Below are 17,151 nucleotides of genomic sequence, written 5' to 3' on the forward strand. Positions count from 1 at the left end.
ACTTGGATAGCAATTGAAATAACACACCTTTTACCCTTGTACATCACATGTAATTATTCCCTAATAATGCTCTGCCAGGCCTTTAAAGCAGCCACCATTAGTTGCTGCTTGCTTGTGAGAAGCATGCTCTGTTGGGTTTAGATCAGCTGACTGACTTGGTTATTTAAGAACATCTTAAATAACCAACAGCTTTACTTTATCCATTTGTGAAGCTCTGTCCGATCAGTTTTCCAGGATTTGGCTAAATCTGAGCAGAGAGTTCATCCGGATGCTTCTATCATCAATAGCATTAATATCATCAATAAACACCAGTGACCCAGTCCCACTGGTAGCCAAACATGCTGATACCATAACACTGCCTTCACCATGTTTGTCGGATAATTTTTCGGATCGTTAATGTTTTTCTCTTTCTTTGCATTTTTCTTTTCCCATCATCCAAATTTATCTTACTTTCATTTCTCCAAAGATTTTTTTTTCAGAACTGTGCACTCTATTTTAGATATTTTTGTGTCTAATCTGGGCTTTTTGTGTAAACAATAGTTTGCACCTTGTTGCAAAGCATTTGTGTTTATATTCTTGAAGGTATTTCTTTTGATTTACCCTACAATAATAGTTTTGTTTCTAAATATGTTGAAAAAAGTATAATTTTATTTTTTGCTTAACAAAAGCTCGAGCTTTATTAGTGTAGCAGCTTCATCCAGGCATCATAAAAACATCATCGTGGTAACAAAGGTTCATACTTCAGCACAATGTGCCACCACAAAAAGGAGAATAACCAAAGGGGAAGTGAAAATACAAAATGCAGTGATAGATATTAAGGAAGAACTGGAAACAAAACACAACAAACCAAACAAAAAGAAAAACGTCTGAATGCCTACTCCGTAAAGCAGGACATTATGTTACTACACTCAGGATGCACACAGCCCCCCCCCCCCGGATCTGTCATAACATCATGAATTATAGCATTGGTAGCATCAGTCACCTCAGCTTCATTGGGTGAGACACAGGGTAACCATTCACTTGCACACATTTGCACCTACAGCCAATTTAGAATCACAAGATAAGCTAACATGCCATTGGGTACGTTACTTGTTGGCTTAAAAGCCAGAAAACCTGGAGAGACTCCACGCAGCCTTGCAGTGAACATGCAAACTCTACACAGAAAATTCATTATGAATTTAATATATGTGTACAAATAAATAGAAGCACATTTCCTGCCTTTGCCTCTTCAGAGCAATATTCTTAATTCGTAACAAATATATCACTGAGTGTGATAGTAGACAATCTTGGGCTGTGTAGAATATTGCTGAATGCCTTTATCCTGATAACATTGTTACAGTATTATGGTACTGTAGTACTGTGAGGAACTTTGTGATTCTGACCCTTACTTAATCATAAGGAAGATGTCAAAGGCAACACTATAAATCCATATGTACTGCATCAAAGCTTGTGAATTACTGTTTCTCTGGATCACTAATGCTGATTCATGAAACATGTTTAGCAAATTGTCTTACACATTTCGTTCTTCCTATGGAGGGGAAGTGAATGGGACAGCTTTTTGCCGTGTCTGGAGTCTAACAGAAAGAGTGTGTGTTTGTGTGCTTTTGTGTATGTTGCCCTTCCTTCCTTCCTGTCCACCCACGTACCAGTAACAAAATGTTGAAATGTGCCAATGTGAAACATGAGACTTTCTCAATGAAGGGGGGGAAACAAAGTCATGTCAGAGATATTAAGGTTGCCTCCTTTTCATGTTCAGGCACATAAGTCCTCTGCTTGCAATGCATGGACATTGTCTGCTGCTCTGAGACTGATTGGAGGAATGATGCTCCCAAGAATATCTCTAGCAGTCTTTGGCCTCTTCATCACAACATGCCAATGCTCAACAACAAATGGTACAGTATAAGCTCAAACATTTGATTTAACGATTTGTCATGACCAAGCCTTGAGAAACCCCACAATTGTTTGGGAAATATATTTATATATTAGGATGTTTATTGATTCAAACACGGCTTTCATTAACGGCTTGTTTGAATCCATACTGGAATAAACTTTGTGCAACAGGCTGATCTTTTTTTTTTAACTTTCCCCTTTGCAGATTCCCCGTTTTCACTCATGAACAAAGCCACTGGTTTTTGTTTGCTGAAAAGGGTTAGCCGCTGCCTTGACCTACGCTGGACGACTGATGACCGGCTTTATGTTACCACAACTAAAAAATGCCTGGGAGCTCAGGGCAAAAGTATAGGAAGTGAAGTGAGCCTGTATGACTGTGATGACAAGAGCGACCTGCAAAAGTGGGAATGCAGGAATGGAACTCTGCTTGCCCTCAAAAATAATAATTTATTCATTGAGATGAAAGCTGATGAAACAATTGCTCTCTCAAAAACAACAGGACCAAATAACCAGTTCACAATTACAGGGACCTCAAGCGGTGCTTGTACAAGAACATACAGAGGTATAGTATAAAACATATGCTTTTATGTGTAAGTGTGCATTTGTCTATAGCCACTTGACCCAACCTGAAGCCTTTTCTTTTCACCTCCAGAGTTATTTACCATTGAGGGAAATGCATTAGGAAAGATCTGCATGTTTCCCTTCCTTTACAAAGACCGGTGGTATGGAGACTGCACTACATTTGACTCCTCAACAAAGCGACCATGGTGTGCAGTTGAAACAAAATTTGAACGTGAACAGTGGGGATACTGCCCAACCACTTGTGAGTTTGTCAAATTTCAACATCACTGGAGTGAAAATGTAAGAATTATTTGAATTAATTTTTTTTTCTGTCAAAATACAGCCACAGATCACTGGAGAAAAAATCTCATAACAGGAGCATATTACCAGCTGAACATACAGTCATCTCTGACTTGGGGACAAGCTGATACCAGCTGTAAACAGCAGGCTGCCTCCTTGGTCAGTATTGTGGAGCCCAGTGAGCAAGCTTTGATCTCAGGTGAGGTGCCACCTGGTGGATATTTGCCAGAGCTCAAACAGATGCAGCTTTTTGAATTTTAAATGAAATAATCAAGATTTTGGATTACAAATACTTTTGATGTTGCATGAACCTGCACTATATTTTAGTATTTATCTGTGTTATTCCTACCAACTGACTTTTGTAAAGCTGATATTTTAATTCAGGAAAGAAAAATAAGTGCTTTTCTTTTTTCGTCCCGCTGTCTCGTAAACACTTGAACACACAGCATTATTGGGAGCAGGGAGAAAAAAACTTTGGATTGGGTTAGTTTTGGACCCAGAACATGGTTGGCAGTGGACTGATGGCAAACCTTTCCGTTATCTGCGATGGGATTCTGGTAAGTCCTCCCTGCAAGGACGAAGTTCCTTTCAGCAATAATCCTCAAAACATCTGAGCGATCTGGAAATTAACTGAAAAGTTTCAGAAAATTACAGTGTTAAGCAAATATAATCTGTTAGCCTAACTCCTGTGACAACTAGACTCTTAGGGTAAAAGGTTTTTCAAGAATTCATGTACGTAAGAAGTACAACAGTCTAAACCTAAAAAAACCAACAACTAAATATTCATTCATGTCTCCAAGTTTCGGCTAATTATTACACATTTTTATCTTTTTAACAACTAATACAGTATTTTCATTTTCTATCCGTCTTTTGTTAGTTTTTCTAAATGCTAAATACTACCAATATTGTTACAAATTACTCAAAGATTTAAAGTACTCCTAAAATTCTTATTGTGCATGATTGGGTAATGTGTGAGTGTTAACCATCATCATTATTATCTTGATTTAGGGAATCCACTTCCTAATCCAGGACACAACTGTGCAATTCTTGACACTGCTGGAGAGCACTCTTGGCAAAGTTCATCCTGTACCAAGAAAATGGGCTACATCTGCTACAAAGATGGGGTCCCACCAGCACCTCCACAAAGTATATAAAAAAATTCGATTCTGTTTTACCGCGATTTGAATATTTCTCTAGATTGCAGTAGTTTCTTGGGGGACATCAGAAGTGAAGTTCTTATATATTTGTTCTTTTCATCATCAGTTGAACAAGGATTTTGCTCAACACCTTGGATTCCCTACAATGGCCACTGTTTTCATCTTCAGCGTAATGCTCAAACATGGTCTGGCGCTCAGAAAGCTTGTCGTGCAGAAGGCGGCGACTTAGCGACCGTCCGAAATGTGGAGGATCAAAGCTTTGTGATCTCTCAGCTTGGATACGGTATGTGGCGATCATATCTCCAAGAAATAATGTTAATATAAAACAGATTCCCAACAGCAAATATATTTCATACATTTGACAAGGTGCACATGTGCTGAGATTGAACACATCAGTTTCCAGTTTGTAATTCACTAATAGCATCATTAAACTCTTTATTGTTGTGGCAGGATATGGTAAACTTTAGGGATATTTTGTGGTTTAAAAAAAGTACACAGGCTAGGTCACAACATCTTTATTTACATTTAATTTAAATCGTGTTTTTTTAAACTCTAACTAAACTGTCTATCTCACCTAAACCTAATCAAAATGTGTATTCCACCTAATCCAGTTTCTATTTACACCTACTGAGTTTATTCAAGTTTGTCTTTAATTAAAACCAAAATGTTTACTAATACATAAACAGCCAGTGATATATGAATAACAATATATGAATAACAGTTTCACTTCGTAATATCACTGAGAGAGTGCTGTATTCATCCCTATATCATAATTGTTTTTACTCTGGCAAATAATAAAAAAATACTGAATTTTGTATAAAAGACTAATTATTAAGAAAGCCTTAACAGATGAGAATGAGATGCACACTTTACACATAATAACTGGCAGCATGACTGTACATTTAGGAGTGACAATAGAGATCATGTCATTCATTCAGCTCTAGCTTGCTGCGAGTCTATGTCAAATATTTCCACGCATGTGTGAGCTGTTGATTTTTTCATATGTTAAAGTACGATTTAGACAATGCCTGTCGCTCTTTACCAGTCTATGAACTGTACAAGTAATTTTCAGTGCAATGGGGAAATTTGAGCTTCTGGCTGATATTTGGTCCATTATTTTTCTGTAGCATCCACTGATGAGCTTTGGATTGGACTGAATGACATTAGGACAGAGGGACTGTTTGATTGGAGTGACCAGTCTCATGTGTCCTTCACCAGCTGGGAATATGGAAAACCAGGACTCTCCACTGATGGAGATGACTGTGTTCTCATCAGGGGAGAGGTAAGACCTTGTGCATATTTATTCATCTATATGTGTTTAGCTAGACAAATCATGCATGGAGGAAGCATAATCCACTACCCTTGATGTATTGATCTTCAAGAAAAAGTTTTGCAAGAAATATTAAACTGTATTTTTTGTGCTGTTTCTAGAGTACATGTTTTACAATACTGATATTTTACATATTTTTCTACCGTTTTAACTTAGTTGTGAGCTGCAGAATATTTTCTTCCGACATTTTTCTTCATAGTTTCCACACTGGTTTACAAAGTTGAATGTTATGAAATCAGTATCTTAGGTGTGGTAGACTGGTAAAGTAGATTCACTGTGAGAGAAAACACGACAAGACTCCTTTAGAATTAGAAGGCAATGCATTTACTTCTATAGCCATGTGTCATTCTTACGAAATATCTAAACTTTAAAACCTTTCATGATTTAAAGGTTTTGGGCAAGTTACAGGCTTTTTGGATGTGATAGTGTTTTACTGCAAATATAAGCACTTTGAGTGCTTAGCATTCTGAGAAATATACCAAAGAACCTTGGAGTAACTGTAATTACAGTGCTTTAAATATTTGAATTTTATTGATTCAGCAATCCAGCCCACAAATCTGCAAGTGTTTACAATGCTTTTGTTCTTGCAGAACGGGAACTGGGCAGATCGGTCATGTGATGAGCAACATGGCTTTATCTGTATGAAGCAAAGTTCCACTGAAAGCACTGGAAATGAACCAGATATAGACATCGGATGTAAAGCCGTGAGTAATAACAAAGCATGATTAAGGTTCAAATTTCACTTTGTGAAATCAGTAGTACATTCTAAAAAACAGATTAAAAATAGATAAATGAAATTTTAATGTACTCCTCAGTTGTGATGTATTTACTCTCCTATAGGGATGGAAAAAACATGGCTCCTACTGCTACTTTGTAGGCACTGAGACAAAGACTTTCAGTCAAGCTAGTGAAGACTGCAAGAGTTCAAACTCATACTTAGCTGATGTTTCAAATGGGTAAGAAAACAACCAGTTCATCTTTGTTATAAATCACATAACGACTTCTTTGGGAAATCCACAAACATGCATGCAGATGCATGTGCTGCACGGTATATTAAAAATGACAAGAAATCCATGAATTGTATACATTTTTGCAGGGTGGATAATGCCTTCCTTGTCAGCTTGGTGGGGTTGAGACCAGAGAAACACTTCTGGATAGGGCTCTCAAATCAAAAGAATATTGATGTTTTTGAGTGGACCAACTCACCCACAGTAAGGTTCACTCACTGGAATAGTCAAATGCCAGGTATGGATGCATCTGAATTTCTGTACTTAAATATCAGGAATAAACTGCAGCCCAATAAGTTGCACATGACTATTGCTTTCCTCAATGCCCCAAGGTTACCAGCAGGGTTGTGTTGCCATGACAACTGGGGTTTTGGCTGGACTTTGGGACCTGCTTCCCTGCACCAACAAAGAAAAATATATCTGCAAGTACATGGCAGAGGGGATGGTTCCAACTGCTCCACCACCAACTGTAGCTCCTCCTAAATGTCCAGAGGGTTGGACTCGAGTGGGAACGAGAGCTATGTGCGCTAAGGTACAACCTTCGGTCAGCCTTGAGTGAACTCAAAGAAACTTTGTCTATTGTGGAGTATTTAGCACTGGCACTTTACAGCAATGCGATGTCAGCCAAAATATGCTATAAGTGTGAATGTGAGTGTAACTGGGTCTCTGTGTGTTAGTCCTATGATACACTAGCAACCTGTCAGTTTTAAGAATCTCTTCATTCATTACTATAGGGACTTGTTCTTCGTGTTTTGCATTCTATTTCTCCTTATTCCTCAGGACTCCATTCAGTGTTGTGCTCACAAAATTAAATTAAATTCAATTACCTTCAATTGCATGAACTATCTGCGGTTGAGAAATTTACAGAGTTGTTGTCTTGCGTTTGAAGTTTTTTACAGGTCCTCGCTCAGAAGAAAAGACTTGGTTTGAGGCCAGGGATTACTGCAGGGCCATTGGAGGAGATCTGCTTAGCATCCACAGTTCTGCTGAGCTACGACTGTTCAGGTACAGCATGACTTAGTCTACAATAACAACTACTTTTTATAATATCTTCTGTCAATTATTTTCCAGTCTAAATCATACAACCATTAGTTTATCCTAACATAAGATCAAACTCTAGACAATGATCATCTATGTGAAATAATCCTGTTTAAAAATATTCAGCATGCTGGCAAATATGTTTCACATTCACACAACACACCATGTTGGTGTTTTAACCTACTGAAAAAAAGCATTCATATAGTAGTACATTTCACACCTACTTATCTGACCTGTGTTCTATGCCAGCGGTCCCCAACCATTTTTGCGCTACGGACCGGTTTATGCCCGACAATATTTTCACGGACCGGCAAATACAACAAAATACAACTAGTACCGGTACCGAAAAAAAGAAGATTTATTCATAACACACGTGAAAAGACCCAGGAAAACTGAGTTAACGATAAAAACGATAACAAAATAACGCTGAAAACCATACATTTCACACCTGAGCCTCAACTCTCACGGACCGGTACCGGTCCGAGGCCCGGGGGTTGGGGACTGCTGTTCTATGCAGTAGCAAATTCAGATGCACCATATTTTCGACTTTCATCACCTGAAGTACCACATCTTGCCTGTAGGGTGAAAACATATGGACATGTTTTAGCTTCTCTGATGAGACTGACACCATCAGCTAACTGCAAATGTAGCTAAAATGTTTGTTTTAGTACTTTAGAAGACAGTGAGAGTGTCGTTTCCTTTTTTGTACAGCAGAGGTGGAAAAGCCTGGATTGGACTTCACATTCCTGAAACAACCACTGGTTATGCCTGGACTGATGGAAGCCCAGTAAGTTAATGGCATTCTGTTCTTGTTGTTCTTTTGTTTTTGGTCATTAAATCATTAAATGTTATTTTAATAAAATATTTACAATAACTCAACATAATATTGTTGTTTCTTATTGTTAACAGCTAGATTTCCAGCACTGGCAGGCAGGAGAACCAAACAATTTCAACAATGCAGAATCTTGTGCTGAGTTTGTGATACATAACTGGGATGAAGAAGGTTCCTGGAATGATTTGAACTGTGACAGTTACAATGACTGGTTGTGTCAGATCCGTGCAGGTATAGTTGACTGAATGCTGACCAGTCTCACTGCTGGAACATTTTTTAACTAACTTTCATATGCATGTTCTTTTCTGTCTTCAGGGGTGAAGAGATTATTGTTAATATTCACAATATTATGTAATCTCTTCTTGCCATGATTTCAGTGTATATGATTGGAGAAATTGTCACTATTGTTGAAACACATTTCGGACTAAAAATAATGACTGCATTACAGTATACCGCAGTGTAGACTACAGAGTGCCACCACATGTTTACTGTTGCTTTCCTTTCCTTTGAATAAAATGGACTTCTGTCTGTGTTCTTGCAGGAGTGACTCCAAAACTACCTTCGAATAATACTGTGGTGGGTAAGTTCACATGAATTAACCTTGAACATAACCTGGGTGAATAACACATATGCACTACAAAACCTGGATTGCGGATTTGCCCGAGTACAGCTTCATCCTTTTTGGTGGTTTTGCATTGTAGCTCAAACTTGCAATTTCCCAAAGCAGTCTGATAAATCATTTTCATTGTTACCTTTCAAATAAACAAACTTATACTATAAATTATAAACAGTATTTTTTATAGAGCATGAGACCAATATAGAAAAAAACTAAGGAGGAAAAAGAGAGGTTATATTTAAAGATAAGGACTGCTTAGTGACACCTCATAAACTGATTGCATGTAATCATCAGCATTTTTACATATTGGATTTGTATATGATGTGTTTTGATAATTTCTATCCATTTTCATATTGTGGTGCTCATGATCAGTGTTATGTAAATGTAGTATATTAATTTGCATTTAAGCATGTGATGCTTAGATTAAGCATCCACCTTTTTTACCATCTTTAAAGGTCTAGTATAAGGACAATATACAGTATACTGTTAGTATAGCTGTGAAACATCTGCATACATCATGTTGAATTCAGTTTTGTAAATCCACAAAGTGATGAAGTGATCAAACCCTGCACATTAAGAAAATCTACTGGAGAACACATTAAAAATTATTTGGTGGCGGTGTGGAGGCAAAGTCACGCTCTACGATGTGGACAACTGAAAATGGTTATTTTAAAAAATGTTTTTTAACTACTTGTGTCCTACATAAAAGATTTAAGCAAAGTTCATTCATTAGGTTTAGATTTAGATTGGAATAACATTTGTGTTCTCATGTAATAATAATATTATTTTAGAATGACATTAATACAGGACAAGGTTCAGTTACCTTTGCATAAAAAATAGGTGGTAGAATTGAGTGAGTGTGTAATGAACTTGAATTAGTATTGAATTAGTACTTTTTTTAATTAAACAAATATATCTGTACTTCTACTTGGGTAAAGAATGCTTGTACTTTACTTGCTCCACCTCTGATAATGACATCACTGAAGAAATTAATGAATAAAAATAAATTTTAGTTGAAAAATATTTGGGATGATCTGAATATCAATGGGATAGATTTGACATTTTATACCTTTTTATTCATTGTGTACCTTCAGCCCTCTTCAAAAGTCTGATGTGGCCACCAGGTGTTTTAGTTGCTCTTTTTTAAGGTTGGGTCTCCTTGGACAAACGGATCTGACCAAAAGATACGGTAGAACACTGACAAGTCTATCAATGTATTTCTAAACTTTTACAGAATTCAATACCACTTCGGATGGTTGGCTGGAGCGGAGAGGGAATCAGTATTATATTAACAGAATGTCAATGCCCATGGAAGATGCTCGTCACTTCTGTCAGCAGAGGCACAGTGACCTAGTATCTATAACCAGTAAAGAGGAAAATGTTTTCTTATGGAAACAGGTAAATATCTATGTATTTAATTTGTACTTTTTTGTTTTGTTTTATTAATACATTAGAGCAGGCTGAAAACATTAGAATGTGACACACACTAGAGATAATTGTGCATATTTATGTGTGTGTCTACAGATATCCAGAAGCTATGGGCGTTATTATATAGGTTTGTCTGTGGATCTTGATGGGTCAGCTTGGTGAGTAATCATTAATGCCATAAGGGGAAAAGGGAGCTTTTAGGCCAACTCATGATCATTGATAAGAAGTGCATTTCCTATTAGATTTGTAATGAGGTACATTTCCTTTTTTTTACTGGTTAAGTTTCAGATATCAGTTCAAAAGACCTGTCATTTGATCTAAAGAAGATTTTTCTTTTTTAGCCATCAGTGAACTAAATCCATGTGGTCACATGTTTGTTTATTTATTATGGAATAGAAATAGTGACACCATAATACAAAAAAGTCTAACATCAAATGATGAATATTTTCATATGATACAATTAAAAATTTAACCATAATTCTCTACATTAAGGTGGATGGATGGTACTCCAGTGTCATTTCGAAGATGGGATGAAGATCAACCCAGCACTAGTGGCTTTGATCAAAACTGTGTTTTTATGTCTTATCACATGGGTGAGTAAAAATGCGCTGAACGCTTGAATTGAAAAATGATCAAATCTAGACACGATGTCTGGATTAAAATAATTGATTAATGGATTAGGATAATGTTCCTAATGAATTCTTTGTTGATCTTATAGGCTTCTGGAGGACTTCTAATTGTGGAAGAGAGCTTTCATTTATTTGCAAGCGAGGAAGGATGTTGCCAACCAACACCACTGCAGCCCCAACAGTTGCTCCAACAGGTGGCTGCCCAAAAAGATGGATGAAATTTGGCACAAAGGTCAGACTTTTAAACCTTTATTTCAGAGAAGTTTTTAAAATGACAACATTACAGCAGAGGCCCACCATCAAATTTTACATTGAGCCTTTATTTGGCTTCAAATGTCAAGTTGATTCTTTAAAATGTAATAAATAACTAAATAAAACACGAATGAAGGAGAATGAAGGAAGCAGAAAGAAGTTTGTCGAATGTGGAGTGGCATTAAAAAAAGTCAGCAAATTTTGACCCCTCCATCTGTGTACTTCATTCAGTACTAATTATAAATGAGATCATCTAAAATACACAGGTTTCAGTGGTGAAATGTTTCACCTAAGTCTTATCATAATAATAATTACATTTCTTTTCTGCAGTGTTACAACATCTTTAACGAAAGGCAGATCACCTGGGAATATGCACGGTCAAAATGCACTGAGGTGGGAGGCAATTTAGTCTCTATACCTACAAGAAGTGTGCAAGGTGAGTTCTAATTGTGTTTTATTCAGATTTGGATTTAAACTTTAACTCTTTCCCCCTTAAATACCTACTAGGTGTATCCCTCGTTTCTCTTTTCTGGACTCAATGGTTTCTGTTATATTTTAGGTCTGCTTCCAGAACAAAATTACTGGGTGTGCTTCTGAAGTTAGTGTGGTTGATCTCTGTCTGTACTTAGCGCTACATATTTCTAGGGCTAAGTTTGGAAAAACCTAAAGCCCATTCAAATGGTTGTCAAACCACATTTTTATTGGTGTATATTAAGGTTTCAAAACTCCTCATTAAGGGCACAGGGGAGGTCATTATGGAGGAAAGAGTTAAACATATCATACAGCTTATGAAGATGTGAATACTTTACCAAAAATGGAAAAGAAACCAGAAACCTACATTTAATATCTTGTGTCTGTATCTTCAATTTTCAGCATTTTTGATCACCAGAATGGTTCATACAGCATCTACAGACCTGTGGATTGGTTTGAATGCTATAAGCCAAGAGGGATTTTTCTGGACCGATGGGAAAAAAAGGCAATACACCAACTGGGGCTATTCTGTGAGTTCATTCAATCTCATACAGGTGTAATGTGAAGCTAATCCTTTGTACAACTATCAGTAGCTGTATTGTCATTTTACAGCTTGCTTTTGTATCATGATTTCACATTTTCAATTAAATTAAATTAAATTTCATTTATATAGCACCAAATCACAGCAGCAGTCGCCAATGCGCATTTCTTGTCGAGTTACAGATATATATTCAGTGATGCTATGATTTAATTGAACTACACAGAATTTAGTGTCAAGCTTTGACCAGCTTTTGAGTTTTCACTGACATTTTAAAGAAATATTTACACTAGCAAATTTTGATTTCAGAGACGTGAACAACCTTTTGGGATGGTGTATCCGAGATGGAATGAGGTAAACATAGTTTGAGCTATGCGTTGTGATTTGACAGGTAGGTGTGGTTAGAGATGTGTCCAGTGATGCTGGGCTTGGTCAGAGGTCAATGTCAAACTCCAACCAAAAGTTTTTCTTCTCCCAGGAATAGAAATGTTAATGAAATATTAATAATGATCATTTTGATTGCAGAGACATCATCGTCATCCTGGCAGCTTTTATAAAAGATGGAATGAGGTAATGATTTTCCATATTAATTTAAGCATGTCACCACTGTTTGTATGCAACAAGTAATCTTAATTAATTGCGCATTTTAAAAAAATAGATTTTAAAATCATGTTCACTTACCATTCTTACCCAGGATGAATGTGTTGTAATGAATGGAAATCCTGTTTTTGGGATTGGTAAATGGACAACAAGGTCTTGCAATGACACCAATGGATATATATGTCAACAGAATCTTGGTGAGTTCATCTCTTTGGAGTAGACATTTTCAGAGGCTAAACATAGTCCATAAAATATTTTGTTCTCCTGCAGTCTCACCATTTAGGGGTAGTGTTAAGTAGCATTTGATCCAAATTCAAAAAGAGCTTCATTTCAAACATAAGCCTTAATTCTATTATTATATTTACATTTGAGCAAACAGGTGAAAATGTTATAGAGAGGTTGATGTAAACCCAGCTCTACCCCATAATGAGGTCGTTGGAGATCTGGTGGATGTTAAGAAGTTAAATTGTTGTTGTACAACTGCATTCCAGTGGTAGTTCACTCATATCAATGTGTTTGGCCTGCTATGGGGAACAAATTTGCAAATAATGCACAACAAAATAAATAAAAAGTCCTGTTGACAGTTATAATGTTTGCAGTGGTGCAAAAAATGTGAATTAATCTCATGTCTAATTTTATTTTTGCTCTTAACAGATCCAAACATTAAAGCACCACCTGAAACCATAGATTATAATATCTATGAGACTCTGGGAAATGACAGCATCAAGATTATTACTCAAAATCTGACCTGGGATGATGCCCAGAAACGTTGTAACGCTGAGAAAGCCAACTTGGCCAGCCTGCGAAATGACTGGACACAGGCATATGTTGAGCTACTGGCTATAAAACTCAATAGTCCTCTTTGGATTGGACTTAACAAACAGCAGGTACAAGGCTGCAACTATCCAAAATTACTATAAAAACTATAAAAAGTACTATAAAATGATTAAACATACAGGACACCTGAAAATAAGAGTTATACAGGGTTCTTGGTTATGTATGAAATAAGATGTGATAAAGTTATTAAATGACTTATTTTGGAAAATCATGACAAATGGCATATGACCCAAGATTGCTGACTTCTTAATAAAATCAAAATTTGTAATCTATATAACACATATTGGCAGAAGCAGTTTTAACAAGGTATGACAGACAGAAAACATCCCCCACAAAACTATTGATTTGACAACATCTGATCCATGTTTATTTTCAGACTGGAGGTTATTTTAAATATATTGATGGTTGGCATCTGAACAATGCCGGCTGGGCTGAATTTGAACCAAGCAGGGACAAACCTTGTGTGTATGTAGATGTGGATGGAAAATGGAGGACCGCTTTCTGCAATGTGACCATAAAAAGTGCCTGTATGCAGTCTACAGGTATGTTTTAACAAGTTAATGATTTTTCCTACATCTTTGGCATCTTGATTATACGTCTTAACGTCTATATTAGATATCACTAAATTGGCAACTGCTAGGTAACTGGCCAATGTCAAGCAATCTCTGCTTATTAATGTCTTTAGAAGGATGTAGTTAAAAGTAAGAGGCAGGATTTTCAGTGCTCTGTGTTCTGATCATGTGAGAGTAACGAGAACAGAACTTTGATGGCCTGTGAGTGTTTGAGACCCATTACTGTCCATTAAATAAGAGCTATTTCAGAGGGCTTTTTTTCCTTAGCTGGCTGTTGGTCAGCTCAAGTGTTCTTCTTTTATTATTTACATTAATTTACAGTAACAGACATCGCAGAACATTTTGATCCCAGGAGATAACCGTTTCACCAAGTCACAGTAAAACATTTTGTGATTCATTGAGCATTATTGCTTCTATTCTTCACAGAAGTGGCACCAACTGAGTCTACAATATTTCCTGGAAATTGTCCTGAAGATACAGATCTAGAGTACCAACAGAGCTACACATGGCTGCCGTATAGGGGTTATTGTTATTTGTTTATCCAAGATGAAATTGAATGGGCAGATGCAGCTAGCAGCTGTGTAAGGCATGGTAAGATACATGCTGAATAATTTTAGAATCACTATACAGTAAATATGTGGTGTTAAGATTAAGCCTAATATGTGTTTTCAACATTGTCACAACCAGTCGATTTTTGTTTTTAAGGTGGAGTGTTGGCTAGCATTGAAGATCCCTCCGAGCAAGAATTCATCAAAGGCTTTGTGACAAATTTCAAAGACAGACACAACTCTTTCTGGATTGGTCTGTTTAAAACTCATAAAGGTATGGCCACAATAAGTGTAATCTTTTAGTGTTTATAGAAAAACTATTTAATGAAACCATATTAACAATTTATTGACTTAATTGAAGAAACAAACTATAACCTCAAATCACCACTAAATCAGTACTATTTATCATGTCTTTCTTGTCAGCAACTGTGTAGCCACATTCAGTGGGGTATTGGTAAGTTAGCAAAGTGAAAAAAGGAATACATTTCTGTTTGTCTCTAGGGACATGGCTTTGGTTGGATAGAACTATTTTGGACTTCACTAACTGGGCTCCAGATGAGCCGGATTCTGATTTTGGAGCAATCCAAACCTCAGATGGGACTTGGAACTCGGGTCGCAGATGGCACGACAGACCATATATCTGTAAAACAGCCAAAGGTAAAATAATTGTGTCAATGTGAAGTAATTATATCCAATTATTTATTGAAGGAAAATGTTAACAAATGCACAACTATAATAATTTATAATTAATAATACTCATTACATGTGTTACTAAGCAGCTTGTTAGTACACCACACAGATGCCATCTACCATTGGATATCTTACATCTTACTTTACATTAATGCTAAAGTTTTATGGTTTACAGGAAAGAGAGAGCTAATAAACCTATATGTTTGCATTTTTACCATTTCTTTCTTTCTTTTCCTTTGTTTTTTTGCCACTAGTGATGCCTCAAACTTCAGGATCAAAAGATGGTAAGTTCTGTCTTTATATGGCTCTGTGTTGTTTAATTATATAACAATACTACTACTAATAATGTGAAAAATTTAGTGAAAATTTGTGAAAATTTAAATCATGTTTTAAAATCTGAACTTACTTGCTTAAACCTGCAGGATCTAATGGAGATCAAGCTCATCAAACTCGTGTCCACACTACTGTGGTAGTTGTACTGGTGATTACGATCACTTCCACACTGGTAGTCATTGCATTTTTCCTCTACAAGAAGTCTCCTGGTCCCTTCCCCACATTTGAAAATCCACTGTACTTCAATGGTGAACGATCGCAACCTGATGTGCTTGACACCAATAAACTAATAGAGAATGCAGAAAACCCTGAACCAGTTTTAACTTTGTGATTTTAGGTAGGGTCTATTAGGATATAAACTTTACTGTGTTCCAAACTGATGCATTACACTTTGATGATTTATTACGGTATTTGGTTGTTTACTATATGCAGTAAATACATGCAATTATTTAACAGTAAGTCACTAAATGTGAGTTTCAGTGGAGGTGGCAACCTCATTACAGACCAATTTAAGCTCTAGGATGTCTGTATGAATAGGATTATTATTTGATTTGTGTCAAGGATATCAACAATTATCAAACACTCAGGTGAAGAAACAACACTTAGACACTTGGAGAGATTTTTAACGTGCACGGGTGAGAGCTCAACAGAGAGACTCACACCGAGTCGCAGGCGTTTCCTTTATTTAACAAGCATAGCAGTTCCTGTTTTTCATGTTCGTGTGTGGGTGTTGTTTGTGAGTCAAATTCTGCAAAACTCAGCTTTGTGTGTTAATCTCATGTGGTCTTATCATATGGCTTATATGGCTTACAGTTTACTGTTTAGAAGCTGGGCTGCACAGTGTAAAATATGAACACTATTATTATGAAGCGAAGCATAAAAACATTTCCCCATAACAATTTGTTTTTCTTTATCCCTGTGATTGAATGTATATAATTATTACATGTGGTGCTTAGATCCACTAGTAGCTGTTCATTGCTTGTAGTCTTGAAATACATAAATGTACTGCCTGTTGGTATTGAATAAACATTAAACTTGGCAATAAACAATTAATGTGTATTTAGTATGTTTAGTTGCTATCTTTCTAGTTTTCAAAAGCAAAATTTGTGTTAGCGTTACCGTGTAATTTGTTTTTTCTCAGGCACACTTTGGACTAACAGATTTGATCTACATATGAAACAGCATGGTGTTGGTGATTAGTACTTAGTACCTCTTGCCTCTTGCAAGTAGTTCATGGGTGTAAAGTCAGGGCTTTCTGTGTGGTGTTCGCATGTGTCTGAGAGGTTTCCTCCCACAACCCAAAGGCATGCATGAAGTTAGGTTAACTGGTGATTCTAAACTGACAGTAGGTGTGAATGTTAGCATTGGATGACAGTGGGGTACAGATTGGACAGGTTATTGGAAAAACAGACAAACACACACACAATAAACTAATGCTTTTGTGCCTGACATTGAATAAGACCAAATGCAGACTAAATCCCAAATTTTGTGCCTAACCTGTCAAGTAAATTCTGATTTAAAA

General features: G+C 36.6%; 1 protein-coding gene across 2 annotated transcripts; it reads left to right on the top strand.

Moving 5' to 3' along the window:
* Positions 1-1,709: 1,709 nt before the first annotated feature.
* On the top strand, positions 1,710-16,377 carry LOC146647896 (macrophage mannose receptor 1-like). Of its 2 annotated transcripts, none has more exons than XM_085389280.1 (32): positions 1,710-1,892; positions 2,096-2,452; positions 2,543-2,713; positions 2,795-2,950; positions 3,198-3,308; positions 3,760-3,897; positions 4,015-4,191; positions 5,036-5,190; positions 5,829-5,942; positions 6,079-6,194; positions 6,335-6,483; positions 6,578-6,777; positions 7,135-7,250; positions 7,995-8,070; positions 8,193-8,346; positions 8,657-8,695; positions 9,966-10,129; positions 10,256-10,317; positions 10,652-10,752; positions 10,878-11,020; positions 11,371-11,476; positions 11,914-12,041; positions 12,359-12,403; positions 12,575-12,619; positions 12,744-12,846; positions 13,304-13,536; positions 13,863-14,028; positions 14,485-14,649; positions 14,764-14,880; positions 15,108-15,263; positions 15,551-15,580; positions 15,719-16,377. In XM_085389280.1, the coding sequence occupies exons 1-32, from the start codon at positions 1,718-1,720 to the stop codon at positions 15,958-15,960; spliced, it is 4,410 nt and encodes a 1,469-aa protein (XP_085245406.1). In that variant the 5' UTR covers positions 1,710-1,717; the 3' UTR covers positions 15,961-16,377. The 2 variants fall into 2 exon arrangements, with proteins under 2 accessions (XP_085245406.1, XP_085245407.1); XM_085389281.1 differs by having other exon boundaries at positions 7,998-8,070.
* The last annotated feature ends 774 nt before the right edge of the window (positions 16,378-17,151 follow it).

Source organism: Rhamphochromis longiceps, linkage group LG18 (genome assembly GCF_057381845.1).
Source record: "Rhamphochromis longiceps isolate RC_006_pf linkage group LG18, R_longiceps_female_GT1.1, whole genome shotgun sequence".
Classification (NCBI taxonomy): Eukaryota; Metazoa; Chordata; class Actinopteri; order Cichliformes; family Cichlidae; genus Rhamphochromis; species Rhamphochromis longiceps.